The 18470-nt window shown below is 45.3% G+C and overlaps 2 protein-coding genes across 4 annotated transcripts in view; one reads left to right on the forward strand and one right to left on the reverse strand.

Annotated features, from left to right (window-relative positions):
* nfic (nuclear factor I/C) overlaps positions 1–18470 on the reverse strand; it is a 788712-nt gene that overhangs the window by 1347 nt on the left and 768895 nt on the right. The gene's annotated exons all lie outside the window — the stretch shown is intronic.
* LOC140394792 (small integral membrane protein 24-like) overlaps positions 11399–18470 on the forward strand; it is a 30718-nt gene continuing 23646 nt past the window's right edge. Inside the window, exon 1 of the mRNA XM_072481987.1 lies at positions 11399–11549. Within this exon, the coding sequence (XP_072338088.1) occupies positions 11486–11549 (64 nt within the window). The 5' untranslated portion in view covers positions 11399–11485. The remainder of the gene's footprint in view (positions 11550–18470) is intronic.

Consider the following 18470-nt stretch of genomic DNA (forward strand, 5'->3'; position numbering starts at 1 on the left):
TGCACAAGACAAGGTCTTTTCCACAGTGGATCTAAAATCATCCGCCTACCACCTGCTCCCCATCCGTCCTAGCGACCGCAAATACACTGCATTTGAAGCAGATGGGTGGCTCTACCACCGTATAACGCGAGACCACCACCCCCGCCGGAATCTTTTTTTAACAGGGGGTGAATGTGGTAGTCGGTATTAGGGGTATTACGATACCCAGATTGATGTTGTAAGACCATTGGTGTGGGAGGTACCTGAGACAGCAATATCATTGGTGAAGCCTGCCTGCTGGTTCCGCCCAGTAAGGCGGAGTATAAGAGCATATGTCTCCCTAGCAGCCACATTCTGTACCTGCGCTGCTGGGGGAAACATCTAGTCCAATAAAGCCTTCAATTGTCTTCCAATCTCGCTTCTGGAGTTATTGATCGAGCATCACTGGGCAATGAGTAATTATAAGGAACTGCGATATATTTGGGTAAAGGTATCCATAAATGGGGCAAAAAGAATCAAGGAAATTCAGATTTAGCATAATTATAAGGGTAACATTCATGCTTCTGAGTATCCTCATGCTAGTATCCTAACCCAACCATCTCCAGTTACTTCATCAATTATCTTCCCTCCATCATAAGGCCAGAAGTGTGAATGTTCACTGTTGCACAATGTTCAGTGCCATTCACGACTCCTTGTTTAATTAGATAATTTAAAAAAATTATTTTAAATTTTTCCAATGAAGGGGCAATTTAGAGTGGCCAATCCACCTACCCTGCACATCGTTGGGTTGTGGGGGTGAGACCCATGCAGACACGGGGAGAATGTGCAAACTCCACACGGACAGTGAGCCATTCACGACTCCTCAGCAGCTGAAGCAGTCCATGCCATATGCAGCAAAATCTGGACAACATTCAATCTTGGGCTGATAAGTGGAAAGTAGCATTTGTGCCACTCAAACAAAAGGCAATCACTGTCTCGAAGAGAGCATCAAGCCACTTCCCTTTGACATTCAATGGCATTGCCATGAATCCCCCACTATCAACATCCTGGTGGTTACTACTGGCCAGAAACTGAATTGGACCAACTATATAAATAATGTGACTACAAAAGCAGATCAGAATTCTGCAATAAGTAATTTATCTCCTGACTCCCCATAGTCTGTCCACCACCTTCAAGGCACAAGTCAGGAGTGTGATTAAATACTCTCCACTGCCTGGATGAGTGCAGCTCCAAAAGCACATTTGACACCATCCGGGACAAAGTAACCTGCTTGATTGGCACCCTATCCACCACACTCTCTCCAACACCAATACACAGTGGCAGCAGTGTGTACCATCTACAAAATGCATTAAGGTTCCTTCAACAGCATCTTCCAAACCTGTAACTTCTACCACCTAGAGACACAAGGGCAGCAGATGTATGGGAACACCACCACTTGCATGTCCACTTCCAAGCCACAACCCATTTTGACTTGGAACTATATTGCCATTCCTTCACTGTCACTGGGTCAAATTGCTGGAACTCCCTTCCTAACAGCACTGTGGATGGGCACCTATGTCACAAGGACTGCAGTGGCTCAAGAAAGCAGCTCACCACCACCTTTTCAAGGGCAATTAGGGATCGCAGTAAATGTTGGCCGAGCCAGCAAAGCCCACATCCCGTCCAAAGAATATGTTTTTTAAAATTGCACTGGTTCAAATTGGGTGTAAAATTATGCCCAGGATTTTAAGTGAGAAGAAAAAGAAAGTCATATTTTTAATGCCTTATTGCAATTTTTTTAAACTTTAAGAAATTTATCCCCACCTAAACCTTCACCTCATGTTGTGCTTTGAATACATTTTTATGGCGTCAGTGTCAATAAAATAAACTTGGGCATCAGAAATCCACGATTTGTCACCGTTTAAATTAAATTTATGACATATGAAGCTCATATTTGTTCAAAATTAATTATATTGATGAACCGATGTGAATCTTTAACAATTGAAGATCCTCACAAGAAACTTCGGCAAGCGTGTTTCCCTCTCTCTCAGGCTTCATCCCAACTCCAAAATTGGAACTGTCAGCAATTCTTAATGCATGTGTGTAAAAGATGCTCGCTTACACTTAATCCTTTTGCAAAAGTTATACTGTCTTGTAGGACTGTGTTACTACCATGACAACCTATGCCCTGTGACAACTGGCCTGAAAGTTTATAATGGTAAATCAAAACTAATAGCAAATCTCGTCATATTCTCCTAATTTTCATAGAGGTTAAACTTTGAAATGAAGATTCTGAGCTAAAGTTGTTTAACAGGTGGCTTATTACAAATAGAAGTTGTTCAATAGGCGGCATGGTGGCACAGTGCTGCCTCACAGTGCTCACAATGCCTCGCATTGCTGCCTCACAGCATTAGTGATCTGGCTTCGATTCCGACCTTAAGTCATCTTTGGACACTTAAGGGGCAATTTAACATGGCCAATCCACCTAACCTGCACATCTTTGGACTGTGGAGGAAACCAGAGCACCGGGAGGAAACCCACACAGACACGGGGCAAATGTGCAAACTTCACACAGACAGCCACCTAAAGCCAGAATTGAACCCGGGTCCCTGGCGCTGTAAGGCAGCAGTGCTAACCACTGTGCCGTGGCGCCGCCCTCCTGTGAAGTGCCTTGGAATATTTTACTATGATTAAAGGTGATAAGTCAATTTAAGGTACAGATGTTTTTGAAAGAAACATCTATTTATAACATGGTTTGCTGAATAGCCAGACATTGGAACTGGTGACTGACATTGCAACATCTGACAATTGTAGTTTTGATGGTGGTAATGAATTCTTGGGCAGTGTTCCACCAATCATTCGCCATGGCAAGTAAAGGAAGAAACAATACTTTTTGTAATTATTTCAATGGGGAAAAATAGTTTCAAGAGCAGGAAAGGGGAAGAATAAACAAAGCAATGAAAGTATTTGTATCTACAAATGTGAACATATGGAAAATAGGTGAAGAGGTAGGCCATTTGGCCCCTCTAGTCTGTTCTGCTATTCAATACGATCGCGGCTTATCTGTTTGTGTTTCAAATTCTACATTCTTATCTACCCACCCCCGCCCCCCACCCCCCACCCCGATTAATCTTCGATTCTTTTGCCTAAAAAGAATCTATCTACCTCCACTTTAAAAATATTCAGTGACCCCGCCTCTACCGCCTTCTGAGGCAGAGTGTTCCAAAGTCACACAACCCTCTGAAAGAAAATAATTCTCTTCATCTCTGTCCTAAAATGGCGACCCAGAATTTTAAAACAGTGCCTCCCCTAATCCTGGTCTCACCAACAAGAGGAAACATCCTTTCCATGACCACCTTGTCAAGACCATCCAGGATCTTGTATGCTTCAACCAAGTCACCGCCTCACTCTTCTAAACTCCAGTGGAAACAAGCCCAGTTTGTCTAACCTTTCCTCATATGACAACCCTCTGATTCCAGGTGTAAATCTAGTAAACATCCTCTGAACTGCCTCCAATTACTTCCTTCCTTAAATAAAACCAAAACTGCAGACAGTATTCGAAATGTGGTTTCACCAATGTCTTGGATACCTGAAGCATACTTTTATGTTCAGTTCCTCTAATAAAGGTTAGCATTCCATTCACTTTCTTAGCCAATAATGCAGTGCAGCCATGCAGGCAGGGAAACAATTTCTATTTTACAATGTATGTAACATTATTATGGGCAGCTCAGTGGCATGTGGTTAGCACTGCTGTCTCACAGCGCCAGGGACCCAGGTTCGAATGAGGCCTTGGGTAACTGACTGTTCTGAGTTTGCACGTTCTTCCCATGTCTGCGTGGGTTTCCTCCGGGTGCTCTGGTTTCCTCCCACAATTCAAAGATGGGCAAATTTGGTGGATTGGTCACAATCAATGTGTGAGGTTATGGTGAGTGTCGGTGTGGACTCAATGGGCCGAATGGCCTCCTTCTGCACTGTAGGGATTCTATGTAAGTTTTCTGAAGTGCTAATTGAGGCCTGTGTCAATTAGTAATATGTGTAAATGGAAAATATCTTGATTCATTAAATTGGTTACACTACCGTGATGGGGAAACTGCTGTTGTAAGTCTCACAATATTGTAATGATTTAAAAAGAATGACTGTGCCATGAGCAATGTCACGCTGGCTAAGGTTAGAAATGGAAATCCAATTAATAATCATTAATCCAGCAAAACTGTGCATCTTCTGCCTTACAAATAAAGAACACAAAAGTAACTATTTAATTTTAAAGCTATCTTTATGTTCACAACAGATTGGCTCCTTGGACCAAATCCTGATCAAGACGATTGGAGTGACGAAATTACAGATGAAGAAATTGTTGAGCAGCTTGAAGAAACAGAATTAGTTATAAAAGAAGACAAGATAGATGATTTCAATGTGGTAGTTAATGTGCCTAAGATCTGTATAATACCAAGCCCAAGAACTTCCTTTTCCATCACATAACATAACCATGCAACTTAACTGAATAGCCTGGGGACATGCAGTTATGTAGAAGGACATCTTTGGTAACAAAACCTTGTGACTTTAGGGAAAAATGGAAGCCATGATTAAGAAAGACAGAAATTTGTGAAAGAATTACTTCAAAATTGAGTCAATATTGCTGTGGTCAAATAACATTTATAGCCAAACAATGTGAAATGTTGAGATACTGTTAAATCAAATGATAGTGCGATGGTTTTAAAAAAAAAGACCTTCCCCTAAACTCTTTCTTATCCTGGTGATCTGCCTAAGTATAGTAATTGGAATGGAATGATGGCCTGTGATCACCGCCTGACAACAGACAAGTTAAGCCAATGGCAGCCTATTTTTTTTTTACTTCTCTTGAAGCTTTCCTTATTTGTCAGTCCAGCTAAGAACTGGCCACATAAATGGTAGCGTATATCTCAATAAAAGAAGATTCTGAGGCTCAAGCGCGCAACCATATGATGGAGAGGAAGCAGTTTAACTCCACAGCATTTTCTTTTGGATTCCTAAGTCTTGTTGGACTGATAAAACCATGATTAAACAACCTCAGGGAGAATGCCATTTTTTTTCATGGAGGTTCATTTGGTGCCTTGATAGCTCTAGCTTGCTGATCAGGTGCAGGGTGTAGCTGGGCCAGCAGTACAGCCAGGCACAGTACTGCAGTGCTCTGCCTGGGACTAAGTCTCGGGACATTTGAAAATGTAAGTCCCAAGGGTCCTGGTGTCAGAAGGGTAGGGGAAGCCCAGGGTGGGTTGGGAGAGGGGCGATCGGGCCTTCGAAGGGTAGGCCAGGGCGCATGAGCTCCAATGCCGCAGAAGGGAGGGAGCTCCAACTCTGAAGAAGCCGTCAGATGAGGATCCCCAGCACTTCCCACGCGAGATGGGAAAAGTGTTAAAGTCACTTTCCCACCTTACTCACACCCGCACCAGGCAGCATACAAATGGAGGCTGGTCGGGATAAAGCCCTAAAGTGACCAATAATTGGTCACTTAAGGGCCTTAATAGACAAAAGGGTGGGTTTCCTACCCAAGGTCCTGCCCACCCAAGTGTAAAATTGGTCTGAGTTTGGTTGCGTGGACTCCCAGGGGAATCCTATCCATTCAATTTTACACTCCCCTCACCTCAGAACCCACCTTGGGGGAAGCATAAAATTCTGTCCATGGAGGTGGGTAATGGGACATAGCTTTGCATCAGGGCATGAGGAGCTATAGGGCTTGTTTGCAGTGCATACTTTGCCATATGGGAATGAGGGGCCATGGGGGTTGTTTGGGCAGAAATACCTTGGTTTGAGGCATAAGAGGCCATTGGGGATGGTTGAAGGGGCATAGCTTGGCATAGAGTACATAAAGGGTCATGGGAGTTGGTGTAAGTGCACAGCTTGGCATAGGGGTATGAAGGGTCATAGGAGGTGGGTAGAGGGACATAGTTGGGTATGGGAGCATGAAATGTCATGGGGGGCAGAGCTCGGCATTGGGAAATGAGGGACCATATGGATTTTGTTTGGTGAAATATCTTGGCCTGGGGATATGAGCACTCATGGAAGTGGGAGGGGGACATGCAGTGGCATGCGGAGTGTATGGGGGTTGAGTACATATGACATGTGAGAGCTAGAAGGGCTTTGTGTTTTTCTATTATAATTGGGAGTTACAATACTTATAACTGAAATAGCTAAACTTGCAAGCGCATGAAACCTCTTAACCTTGTGTAAATAAACATGGTGCAATTGACAGCAGAGAAAGAGAGTCAGAGCTGTCAGTCAAGCAACATTTTCTCTGGGGTTCAGGATTTTTAGTGCTGAAATAGATGCTGGGGCTCTCAGCCAATAATACATAATGAGGCTGGGCTCAGAGCCCAAAAATCCATTCATCAATTGCAAACACGTGTTCAAGTGCTGGGTACAGGCTTTTGACCCAAACAGGGTGGCTATGACGGGTTGGGGGGGGGGGGGGGGGGGGTGAATGACATGCCATGCAGCGTTTGAGTCTGAGAAAAATGTGCTATTATGATTTACTTTGCAATGATGGAATAGGCTGATAAATAGCACCAAGCTGGGATTGACATTTTTCGGAGAAAGTGAATCTCAGGAGGGAAACTATCATTGATTACTAAAGGTTTAGTGGAATGGTCCAAAATAAAGTGGGCCAGAAAATAGAGTTACTATGTTGGTGAATGGATTTTGAGTGCGTTAAAATATGACTAGCTAGTAATCCATGTCAATTTATGATCATTTTTCTAAAGAGCATTCTTGACATCTTCAACAGCTAATTACAATGCTGCCTTTGCTTACAACTTTTCTAGAAAGTTACACTTTAGTTTCCCGCTTACCCTGTATAATACATATAGACATTTTTACTATTGTCTGGATGGAAATATCTCCTTTCCCAGCTTAAATGAGCACACAAAAAGTAAATACCGGGTAATAAAGAGTAGCCGTTGTGAAAGTAATATTACTGAATCCTGATGAATAAGCACGAAAAAAATGATTCACTCAGGTTAAAATTTCCACCCGGTATGAATGATGAGAGACCTTTATGTTTATTTTATTAAAGTTTGAACCCGTTGTCAATTGTACTGTGAAATAATGTCCTCAGATTTTTAAAGTCTTTTTGCAGTAAAAAGTTAATTCTATCACATTTCAAAATGACCTTGGACTCAGATAGTTATAACATTGTCATTAATAATAATAAAATGATTAGAACATTTACACTTTAGCCTTATTTTTATTGCATGATCAATATAAATAACAGCTGCACAATATACCATATGTAAGTTTTATCGCAAACAGATTCAGAATTTCAGTTGTATCATTTACACCGCCAGTTCTAATAATTCTATTTTTGGGTTTAGTAACATGGAAATTTGCAATGATGGTTACATCCAATCTCTGCTGGTGTAGCGGTGAACATGGAATCACATGCCTTGCAAGTACAGTCGAGGAGAGATAGGTTGATTTTTATTTGGTACTAAATAAAGTTGTGTGGTTAACCTATAAAACTGGAATTAAATTCTTCTGTCAGCACAATTGAATTTGACATGTTCCAAAAATTCTGACGTGTATTTGCCTCTACTAGTCATCCCAACAGATCTGCAACTCTATGTGATCCAACAACTAACCTACCATCCCAGAAATGTTATGTATTAAAAAAAAGAGGCAAGGTAAGGTATGACTACATTATAGAAGTGTGGCTAACTGCAGTTTCCTGGGACTCAATTTTAACCCAAACAGGAATGTGAAAAACAAGCTGGGACCAGTGTTCTCGCGAAAAGAGTAAATAGGGTGGTCAATAGGACTTTAAACTAAAGATTGGGGGGGAAGGGAAAGTCAGGGAACCAAGGGGTGAAGTAATCAGTGGGAAGCGTAGCTGCTTAGGAATACAAAAAAGCACGAAAAGACAAAACTCAGGAGAGGTTACGATAGTCCCCATCCCACAAAATATGACACAGTGTATGGAAAGGCTCAGTAAACCAAGGTCCACCACACTAAGAAAACAAAAAGGGACGGTCAATAGAGAATTAAAGGTGCTATATTTAAATGCGCGCAGTGTACGGAACAAGGTAGATGAGCTTGTGGCCCAGATTGTGACTGGCAGGTATGATGTGGTAGGCATCACAGAGACATGGTTGCAGGGGGTTCAGGACTGGCATTTAAACATCCAGGGATTCACAACCTATCGAAAAGACAGAGAGGTGGGCAGAGGGGGCGGGGTTGCCTTGTTAATTAGGAATGAAATTAAATCAATAGCACTAAACGACATAGGGTCAGATGATGTGGAGTCTGTGTGGGTAGAGTTGAGGAATCACAGAGGCAAAAAATCCATAATGGGAGTTATGTACAGGCCTCCTAACAGTGGTCAGGACCGGGGGCACAAAATGCACCACGAAATAGAAAGTGCATGTCAGAAAGGCAAGGTCACAGTGATCATGGGGGACTTCAATATGCAGGTGGACTGGGTAAATAATGCTGCCAGTGGACCCAAGGAAAGGGAATTCATTGAATGTTTACAGGAGGGCTTTTTGGAACAGCTTGTGATGGAGCCCACGAGGGAACAGGCCATTCTGGACTTAGTGTTATGTAATGAGCCAGACTTGATTAAAGATCTTAAAGTAAGGGAGCACTTAGGAGGCAGTGATCATAATATGGTAGAATTCAATCTCCAATTTGAAAGAAAGAAGGTAGAATCAGATGTGAAGGTGTTACAGTTAAATAAAGGTAACTACAGGGGCATGAGGGAGGAACTGACGAAAATCGACTGGGAGCAGAGCCTAGTGGGAAAGACAGTAGAACAGCAATGGCAGGAGTTTCTGGGAGTAATTGAGGACACAGTACAGAGGTTCATCCCAAAGAAAAGAAAGGTTATCAGAGGGGGGATTAGGCAGCCATGGCTGACAAAGGAAGTTAGGGAATACATCAAAGCAAAAGAGAAAGCCTATAATGTGGCAAAGAGTAGTGGGAAGTCAGAAGATTGGGAAGGCTTCAAAAACAAACAGAGGATAACAAAGAGAGAAATAAGGAAAGAGAGGATCAAATATGAAGGTAGGCTAGCCAGTAACATTAGGAATGATAGTAAAAGTTTCTTTAAATACATTAAAAACAAACGGGAGGCAAAAGTTGACATTGGGCCGCTCCAAAATGATGCTGGTAATCTAGTGATGGGAGACAAGGAAATAGCTGAGGAACTAAATAAGTACTTTGCGTCAGTCTTCACAGTAGAACATAGACATGAGTAATATCCCAACAATTCCGGAGAGTCGGGGGCAGAGTTGAATATGGTAGCCATCACAAAGGAGAAAGTGCTAGAGAAACTAAGAGGTCTAAAAATTGATAAATCTCCGGGCCCAGATGGGCTACATCCTAGAGTTCTAAAGGAGATAGCTGAAGAAATAGTAGAGGCATTAGTTATGATCTTTCAAAAGTCACTGGAGTCAGGGAAAGTCCCAGAGGATTGGAAAATCGCTGTTGTAACCCCCCTGTTCAAGAAGGGAACAAGGAAAAAGATGGAAAATTATAGGCCAATTAGCCTAACCTCGGTTGTTGGCAAGATTCTAGAATCCATTGTTAAGGATGAGATTTCTAAATTCTTGGAAATGCAGGGTTGGATTAGGACAAGTCAGCATGGATTTAGTAAGGGGAGGTCGTGCCTGACAAACCTGTTAGAGTTCTTTGAAGAGATAACAAATAGGTTAGACCACGGAGAGCCAATGGATGTTATCTATCTTGACTTCCAAAAGGCCTTTGATAAGGTGCCTCACGGGAGACTGCTGAGTAAAATAAGGGCCCATGGTATTCGAGGCAAGGTACTAACATGGATTGACGATTGGCTGTCAGGCAGAAGGCAGAGAGTTGGGATAAAAGGTTCTTTTTCGGAATGGCAACCGGTGACGAGTGGTGTCCCGCAGGGTTCAGTGTTGGGGCCACAGCTGTTCTCTTTATATATTAACGATCTAGATGATGGGACTGGGGGCATTCTGGCTAAGTTTGCCGACGATACAAAGGTAGGTGGAGGGGCAGGTAGTATGGAGGAGGTGGGGAGGCTGCAGAAAGATTTAGACCGTTTAGGAGAGTGGCCCAAGAAATGGCTGATGAAATTCAACGTGGGCAAGTGCGAGGTCTTGCACTTTGGAAAAAAGAATAGAGGCATGGACTATTTTCTAAACGGTGACAAGATTCATAATGCTGAAGTGCAAAGGGACTTGGGAGTCCTAGTCTAGGATTCTCTAAAGGTTAACTTGCAGGTTGAGTCTGTAATTAAGAAAGCAAATGCAATGTTGTCATTTATCTCAAGAGGCTTGGAATATAAAAGCAGGGATGTACTTCTGAAGCTTTATAAAGCATTAGTTAGGCCCCATTTAGAATACTGTGAGCAATTTTGGGCCCCACACCTCAGGAAGGACATACTGGCGCTGGAGCGGGTCCAGCGGAGATTCACACGGATGATCCCAGGAATGGTAGGCCTAACATACGATGAACGTCTGAGGATCCTGGGATTATATTCATTGGAGTTTAGGAGGCTGAGGGGAGATCTAATAGAAACTTACAAGATAATGAATGGCTTAGATAGGGTGGACGTAGGGAAGTTGTTTCCATTAGCAGGGGAGACCAGGACCCGGGGGCACAGCCTTAGAATAAAAGGGAGTCACTTTAGAACAGAGATGAGGAGAAATTTCTTCAGCCAGCGAGTGGTGGGTCTGTGGAATTCATTGCCACAGTGGTCTAACCCGGTGGAGGCCGGGACGTTGAGTGTCTTTAAGACAGAAGTTGATAAATTCTTGATTTCTCGAGGAATTAAGGGCTATGGAGAGAGCGGGTAAATGGAGTTGAAATCAGCCATGATTGAATGGTGGAGTGGACTCGATGGGCCGAATGACCTTACTTCCGCTCCTATGTCTTATGGTCTTATGGTCTTATTAAGTGTAAATCTGAGTCTATAATTCTATCGTCAGAATGAGATATACTACATCTTATATGAGTTGACAAAAAAGGAAATATAATAACAATGTTTTCACAAACACAATGTGCACGCTCTGGGTGAACTACAAAGCATTACTCTTCCTTTCTCTGTTGCTCTTTCATGATGCAACCCCTATGGCTCCTGCAAAAGTGGAGGGAGACTGCTTCGCTTCTGCCCTAGCTGCTGAGATGCTCTTGGCCAATATTTTCTGAATTTTGGAGCCCTTGAGAGCAATTCGGCAGAAAGAAATTGCAGCAAATGTATAAACATTTCAAAGTGGTTTGACAAATCCTTTATTGTTTCTATACAAGTGTACAACACAATAATATAGACCTTGTCACTTTATACCTTCACATCCTGAATACAGACTCTTCAACTAAAGTTCCCAAGCATTTTCCAAGAAGTCAATACTGCCTAAATGGCCAAGCAGTTGTAAACATTTATGAATTTTATTAGTATAGTGGCATATGACTAACTGAAGCATTACCTACGTAAGCCAGTACTTTGATCCTTGGGCTGCATTCAAGATCAGAACATCACAGTCACCTGCACTCATTTTCAAGCACTGTATCAGTAAAAATGGCTTTTCCTTGCCGAGTCCTTGCTGCTCTGCTTTTAATCAGTGCAGTACGTGCACAGAGTGGTAAGTGCTATTTTATTATTCATTTGTACAATTGAACCATAACTCCACGTGAAAGGCCAAAAGTGTACCAGGGGGAAAAAAAGTACAATGCAAGGTGTGAAAAACTTTGCTAACTGAAATCCATTTGCTTTCAAAATTTGGAACAGCCTGTTCCACTGCAGGCCACTTTCTTAACAGGTTACTGAAATGAAAGATAGATTTGTGGAAAATGGATGTTTCAGATGGCAGAATATTAAAGGACTATTGTGTAGTATGGCTTGAAAATGTTGCGTCATCAATAATTGAGACAACTTGCTTTTCTTGTCGTTAGGTGTTTATATATTATTACTGACAGGGTTTGTGTGTAAACTGTTGGTAGCTGCAAAGGAATAAGATCTTATCTTGACCCTGCGTGGTCCTCTGTGGTTTTTCATGTTAGAAAAATCTAATTAGGATCACCCTTAAATTTAAAGGCATTTAAATATTTTTCCCTTTTGCAGCTTTAATAATCTCTGGACAGGTACAAAAATAATGACAAAAATTGGCGAGCAATCCCCAGAAGAGGGATTCAGATCCTGGGGTGAAAGAACCGGATCATGGGGTTGAGGGGCGTGGTTTGTATGAGGAGGAACTGATAGTGCCAACCTTCTCCTCCTGGCCATGATCAGTATTCCTAAAGGCTGTCCACTCCTCGTTGCAGCTGCCAGGGTTCAAGACATGCTTTATGTTCTATTTGGTTTAAGTCTAATTAATGTCATCAAAATGCCATCCTGTCTGCTGGGGCCGCATAAATTAAACCCACCTGAACATCAATCTGACAACAATTTTTTTTCTCACTCCAGAGGTTCTTTGTCCTCTTTTATGAAAGGAGGGTGTCGCTGGCTAGGCCAGCATTTATATTTCCCGTCACTAATTACCCTTGAGAAGATGGCGGTGGGCCGCCTTCTTGAACCGCTCCAATCCCTCTGGTGTAGGCACACCCACAGTGCGGTTAGGGAGAGAATGCCAGGATTGTGACCCAGTGTCAGGGAAGGAATGGTGACATTGTTTCACGTCAGGAAAGTGTGTGGCTTGGAGAGAAACTTGCAGGTGGTGGTGTCCCCATCCATTTGCTTCCCTTGTCCTTCTAGCTGGTAGAGTTTGCGGGTTTGGAAGGCGCTGTTGATGGAGCCTCAGTGCGTTGTTGCAGTGCATCTTGTGGATGATACACACTGTTGTCACTGTGCATCAGTGGTGGAAGGAGTGCATGTTGAATGTGTTGGATGCCGTGCCAATCAAGCGGGTTGCTTTGCCCGGGATGGTATCAAGCTTCTTGAGTGTTGTTAGAGTTGACAACATCCAGGTAAGTGAAGAGTATTTCATCACACTTCTGACTGTGCCTTGAGGGTGGCACGGTAGCACAATGGTTAGCACTGTTGCTTCACAGCGCCAGGGTGCCAGGTTGGATTCCTGGCTTGAGTCACTGTCAGTGCGGAGTCTGCACGTTCTCCCCGTGTCTGTGTGGGTTTCCTCTGGGTGCTCGGGTTTCCTCCCATAAGTCCCGAAGGACGTGCTGTTAGGTAATTTGGACATTCTGAATTCTCCCTCCATGTACCCGAACAGGCGCTGGAAAATGGCGACTAGGGCTTTCCACAGTAACTTCATTGCAGTGTCAATGTAAGCCTACTTGTGACAATAAAGATTGTTAAATTAAATTAGATGGTTGTCATGCATTGTGGAGTCAGGAGGTGAATTACTCTCCACAGGATTCCCAGTCTCTGACCTGCTATTTATCCACAGTGTTTATAGCTAGTCCAGTTCAGTTTCTGGTCAATGGTAACCACTAAGAACATTGATAGCAGAGGGAATCAGCAATGGTAACGCCATTGAATGTGAATGGGAGATGGTTGAATTCTCACTTGTTGGAGATGGTCATTGCCTCTCACTTCTGTGGCACAAATGTTACTTGCCACTGATCAACTCAGCCTGGATGTTATCCAGGTTATGCTGCAAATGGGCACAGACTGCTTCAGCGACTGAGAGGTCGTGAATGGGGCAGAACATTGTTCAATCATCAACGAACATCCTCGCTTCTGATCGAATGATGGAGGGAAGGTCATGGATGAAGCAGCTAAAGACGGTTGGGCCTAGAACAATAACCTGAGGAACTCCTGCAGTGATGTCCCAGGACTGAGATGATTGACCTGCAAAACCACAACCATCTTCCTTTGTGCTAGCTCTGACTCCAACCAGAGGAGAGATTTCCCTTGATTCATAATGACTCCAGTTTTGTCTGTCTCCCTGATACTATGCCTGGTCAAATGTGGTCAACCAATTTCAGCCGTAACTATGTATTTCTAATTATGTATTTTTAAAAAAAAAATATTTTATTGAAAATTTTTGGTCAACCATCACAGTACATTGTGTATCCTTTACACAATAATATAACCGTATAAATAACAATGACCTGTTTTATAAACAAAGAATTAATAATATATAACAAAAACAAAAACTAAAACTAAATGGCAACTGCCTTGTCTCAGATAAACACTCTCCAAAAATATGATTTAACAGTCCAATATACAATTATTTATAGCAACGACCTACACATATTATACATATATATTAACAACCCGGAGAGTCCTTCTGGTTCCTCCCCCCCCCCCCCCCCCCCGCCCCCCCCCACCCCGGGCTGCTGCTGCTACCTTCTTCTTTTCCATTCCCTCTATCTTTCAGTGAGGTATTCGACGAACGGTTGCCACCGCCTGGTGAACCCTTGAGCCGATCCCCTTAGGACGAACTTAATCCGTTCCAGCTTTATAAACCCTGCCATGTCATTTATCCAGGTCTCCACCCCCGGGGGCTTGGCTTCCTTCCACATCAACAGTATCCTGCGCCGGGCTACTAGAGACGCAAAGGCCAAAACATTGGCCTCTCTCGCCTCCCGTACTCCCGGCTCTTGTGCAACCCCAAATATAGCCAACCCCAGCTTGGTTCGACCTGGACCCCCACTACTTTCGAAAGCACCTTTGTCACCCCCACCCAAAACCCCTGTAGTGCCAGACATGACCAGAACATGTGGGTGTGATTCGCTGGGCTTCTCGAGCATCTTGCACACCTATCCTCTACCCCCAAAAATTTACTGAGCCGTGCTCCAGTCATATGCGCCCTGTGTAACACCTTAAATTGAATCAGGCTTAGCCTGGCACACGAGGACGATGAGTTTACCCTACTTAGGGCATCCGCCCACAGCCCCTCTTCAATCTCCTCCCCCAGCTCTTCTTCCCATTTCCCTTTCAGCTCATCTACCATAATCTCTCCCTCGTCCCTCATTTCCCTATATATATCTGACACCTTACCGTCCCCCACCCATGTCTTTGAGATCACTCTGTCCTGCACCTCATGCGTCGGGAGCTGCGGGAATTCCCTCACCTGTTGCCTCACAAAAGCCCTCAGTTGCATATATCGGAATGCATTCCCTTGGGGCAACCCATATTTCTCGGTCAGCGCTCCCAGACTTGCGAACTTCCCATCCACAAACAGATCTTTCAGTTGCATTACTCCTGCTCTTTGCCATATTCCAAATCCCCCATCCATTCTCCCCGGGGCAAACCTATGGTTATTTCTTATCGGGGACCCCACCAAGGCTCCCGTCTTTCCCCTATGCCGTCTCCACTGTCCCCAAATTTTCAAAGTCGCCACCACCACCGGGCTTGTGGTGCATTTCTTCGGTGAGAACGGCAATGGGGCCGTCACCATAGCTTGTAGGCTAGTCCCCCTACAGGACGCCCTCTCCAATGTCTTCCACGCCGCTCCCTCCTCTTCTCCCATCCACTTACTCACCATTGAGATATTGGCGGCCCAGTAGTACTCACTTAGGCTCGGTAGTGCCAGCCCCCCCCTATCCCTACTACGCTGTAAGAATCCCTTCCTCACTCTCGGGGTCTTCCCGGCCCACACAAAACTCATGATGCTCTTTTCGATCCTTTTGAAAAAAGCCTTCGTGATCACCACCGGGAGGCACTGAAACACAAAGAGGAATCTCGGGAGGACTACCATTTTAACTGCCTGCACCCTCCCTGCCAGTGACAGGGATACCATGTCCCATCTCTTGAAGTCCTCCTCCATTTGTTCCACCAATCGCGTTAAATTTAACCTATGCAATGTACCCCAATTCTTGGCTATCTGGATCCCCAAGTAACGAAAGTCCCTTGTTACCTTCCTCAGCGGAAAGTCCTCTATTTCTCTGCTCTGCTCCCCTGGATGCACCACAAACAACTCACTTTTCCCCATGTTCAGTTTATATCCTGAGAATTCTCCAAACTCCCGAAGTGTCCGCATTATCTCTGGCATCCCCTCCGCCGGGTCCGCTACATATAACAACAAATCATTCGCATACAGAGATACCCGGTGTTCTTCTCCTCCTCTAAGTACTCCCCTCCACTTCTTGGAACCCCTCAATGCTATTGCCAGGGGCTCAATCGCCAGTGCAAACAATAATGGGGACAGAGGGCATCCCTGCCTTGTCCCTCTATGGAGCCGAAAGTATGCAGATCCCCGTCCATTTGTGACCACACTCACCACTGGGGCCCTATACAACAGCTGCACCCATCCAACATACTCATCTCCAAAACCAAATCTCCTCAGCACCTCCCACAGATAGTCCCACTCCACTCTATCAAATGCTTTCTCGGCATCCATCACCACCACTATCTCCGCTTCCCCCTCTGGTGGGGGCATCATCATTACCCCTAGCAGCCTCCGTATATTCGTATTCAGCTGTCTTTCCTTCACGAACCCAGTTTGGTCCTCATGGACCACCCTCGGGACACAATCCTCTATCCTCATTGCCATTACCTTGGCCAGAATCTTAGCGTCTACATTTAGGAGGGAAATAGGTCTATAGGACCCGCATTGCAGCGGGTCCTTTTCCTTCTTCAGGAGAAGCGATATCGTTGCCTCAGACATAGTCGGGGGCAGCTGTCCCCTTTCCTTTGCCTCATTAAAGGTCCTCATCAGTAGCGGGGCGAGCAAGTCCACATATTTCCTGTAAAATTCAACTGGGAATCCATCCGGTCCCGGAGCCTTCCCCGCCTGCATGCTCCTAATTCCTTTCACTACTTCCTCTGTTTCAATCTGTGCTCCCAGTCCCACCCTTTCCTGCTCCTCCACCTTGGGAAATTCCAGCCGGTCCAGAAAGCCCATCATTCTCTCCCTCCCATCCAGGGGTTGAGCTTCGTATAATTTTTTATAAAATGCCTTGAACACTCCATTCACTCTCTCCGCTCCCCGCTCCATCTCTCCTTCCTCATCCCTCACTCCCCCTATTTCCCTCGCTGCTCCCCTTTACCTCAGTTGGTGGGCCAGCAACCTGCTCGCCTTCTCCCCATATTCGTACTGTACACCCTGTGCCTTCCTCCACTGTGCCTCTGCAGTACCCGTTGTCAGCAAGTCAAATTCTACGTGTAGCCTTTGCCTTTCCCTGTACAGTCCCTCCTCCGGTGCCTCCGCATATTGCCTGTCCACCCTCAGAAGTTCTTGCAGCAACCGCTCCCGTTCCCTACTCTCCTGCTTTCCTTTATGTGCCCTTATTGATATCAGCTCCCCTCTAACCACTGCCTTCAACGCCTCCCAGACCACCCCCACCTGGACCTCCCCATTATCATTGAGTTCCAAGTACTTTTCAATGCACCCCCTCACCCTTAGACACCCCCCCCTCATCTGCCATTAGTCCCATGTCCATTCTCCAGGGTGGGCGCCCTTCTGTTTCCTCCCCTATCTCCAAGTCCACCAAATGTGGAGCGTGATCCGAAATGGCTATAGCCGTAAAGTCCGTTCCCCTCACCTTCGGGATCAACGACCTTCCCAAAACAAAAAAGTCTATTCGCGAATAGACTTTGTGGACCTAGGAGAAAAACGAAAACTCCTTACTCCTAGGTCTGCTAAATCTCCACGGGTCTACTCCTCCCATCTGCTCCATAAAAGCTTTAAGCACCTTGGCTGCTGCCGGCCTCCTTCCAGTCCTGGACCTCGACCTGTCCAGCCCTGGTTCCAACACCGTATTGAAATCTCCCCCCATTACCAACTTTCCCACCTCTAGGTCCGGGATGCATCCTAGCATACGCCTCATAAAATTGGCATCATCCCAGTTCGGGGCATATACATTTACCAAAACCACCGTCTCCCCTGTAGTTTGCCACTCACCATCACGTATCTACCCCCGCTATCCGCCACTATAGTCTTTGCCTCAAACATTACCCGCTTCCCCACTAATATAGCCACCCCTCTGTTTTTCGCATCTAGCCCCGAATGGAACACCTGCCCCACCCAACCTTTGCGTAGTCTCACCTGGTCTATCAGTTTCAAGTGCGTTTCCTGTAACATAACCACGTCTGTCTTAAGTTTCTTAAGGTGTGCGAGTACCCGTGCCCTCTTTATCGGCCCGTTCAGCCCTCTCACGTTCCACGTGATCAGCCGGGTTGGGGGGCTTTTTACCCCCCCCCCTTGTCGATTAGCCATCCCCTTTTTCCAGCTCCTCACCCGGTTCCCACGCAGCTGTGTCCCCCCCAGGCGGTGCCCCCCCGCCCATCCCACCCCATACCAGCTCACGCCTCTCCCCAGCAGCAGCAGCCCAATAGTTCCCACCTCCCACCCCCCCTCCCACCCCCCCCCCCCGCTAGACCCCCCACTAGCGTAGTTACACCCCCCATGTTGCTCCCAGAAGTCAGCAAACTCTGGCCGACCTCGGCTTCCCCCCGTGACCTCGGCTCGCACCGTGCGACGCCCCCTCCTTCCTGCTTCCCTATTCCCGCCATGATTATCATAGCGCGGGAACCGAGACCGCGCTTCCCCCTTAGCCCCGCCCCCAATGGCCAACGCCCCATCTCCTCCACCTCCTTTCCTCCCCCCACCACCTCCTGTGGAAGAGAGAAAAGTTACCACATCGCAGGATTAATAACATAA

The sequence above is a fragment of the Scyliorhinus torazame genome, chromosome 18 (assembly GCF_047496885.1).
Source record: "Scyliorhinus torazame isolate Kashiwa2021f chromosome 18, sScyTor2.1, whole genome shotgun sequence".
Lineage (NCBI taxonomy): Eukaryota > Metazoa > Chordata > Chondrichthyes > Carcharhiniformes > Scyliorhinidae > Scyliorhinus > Scyliorhinus torazame.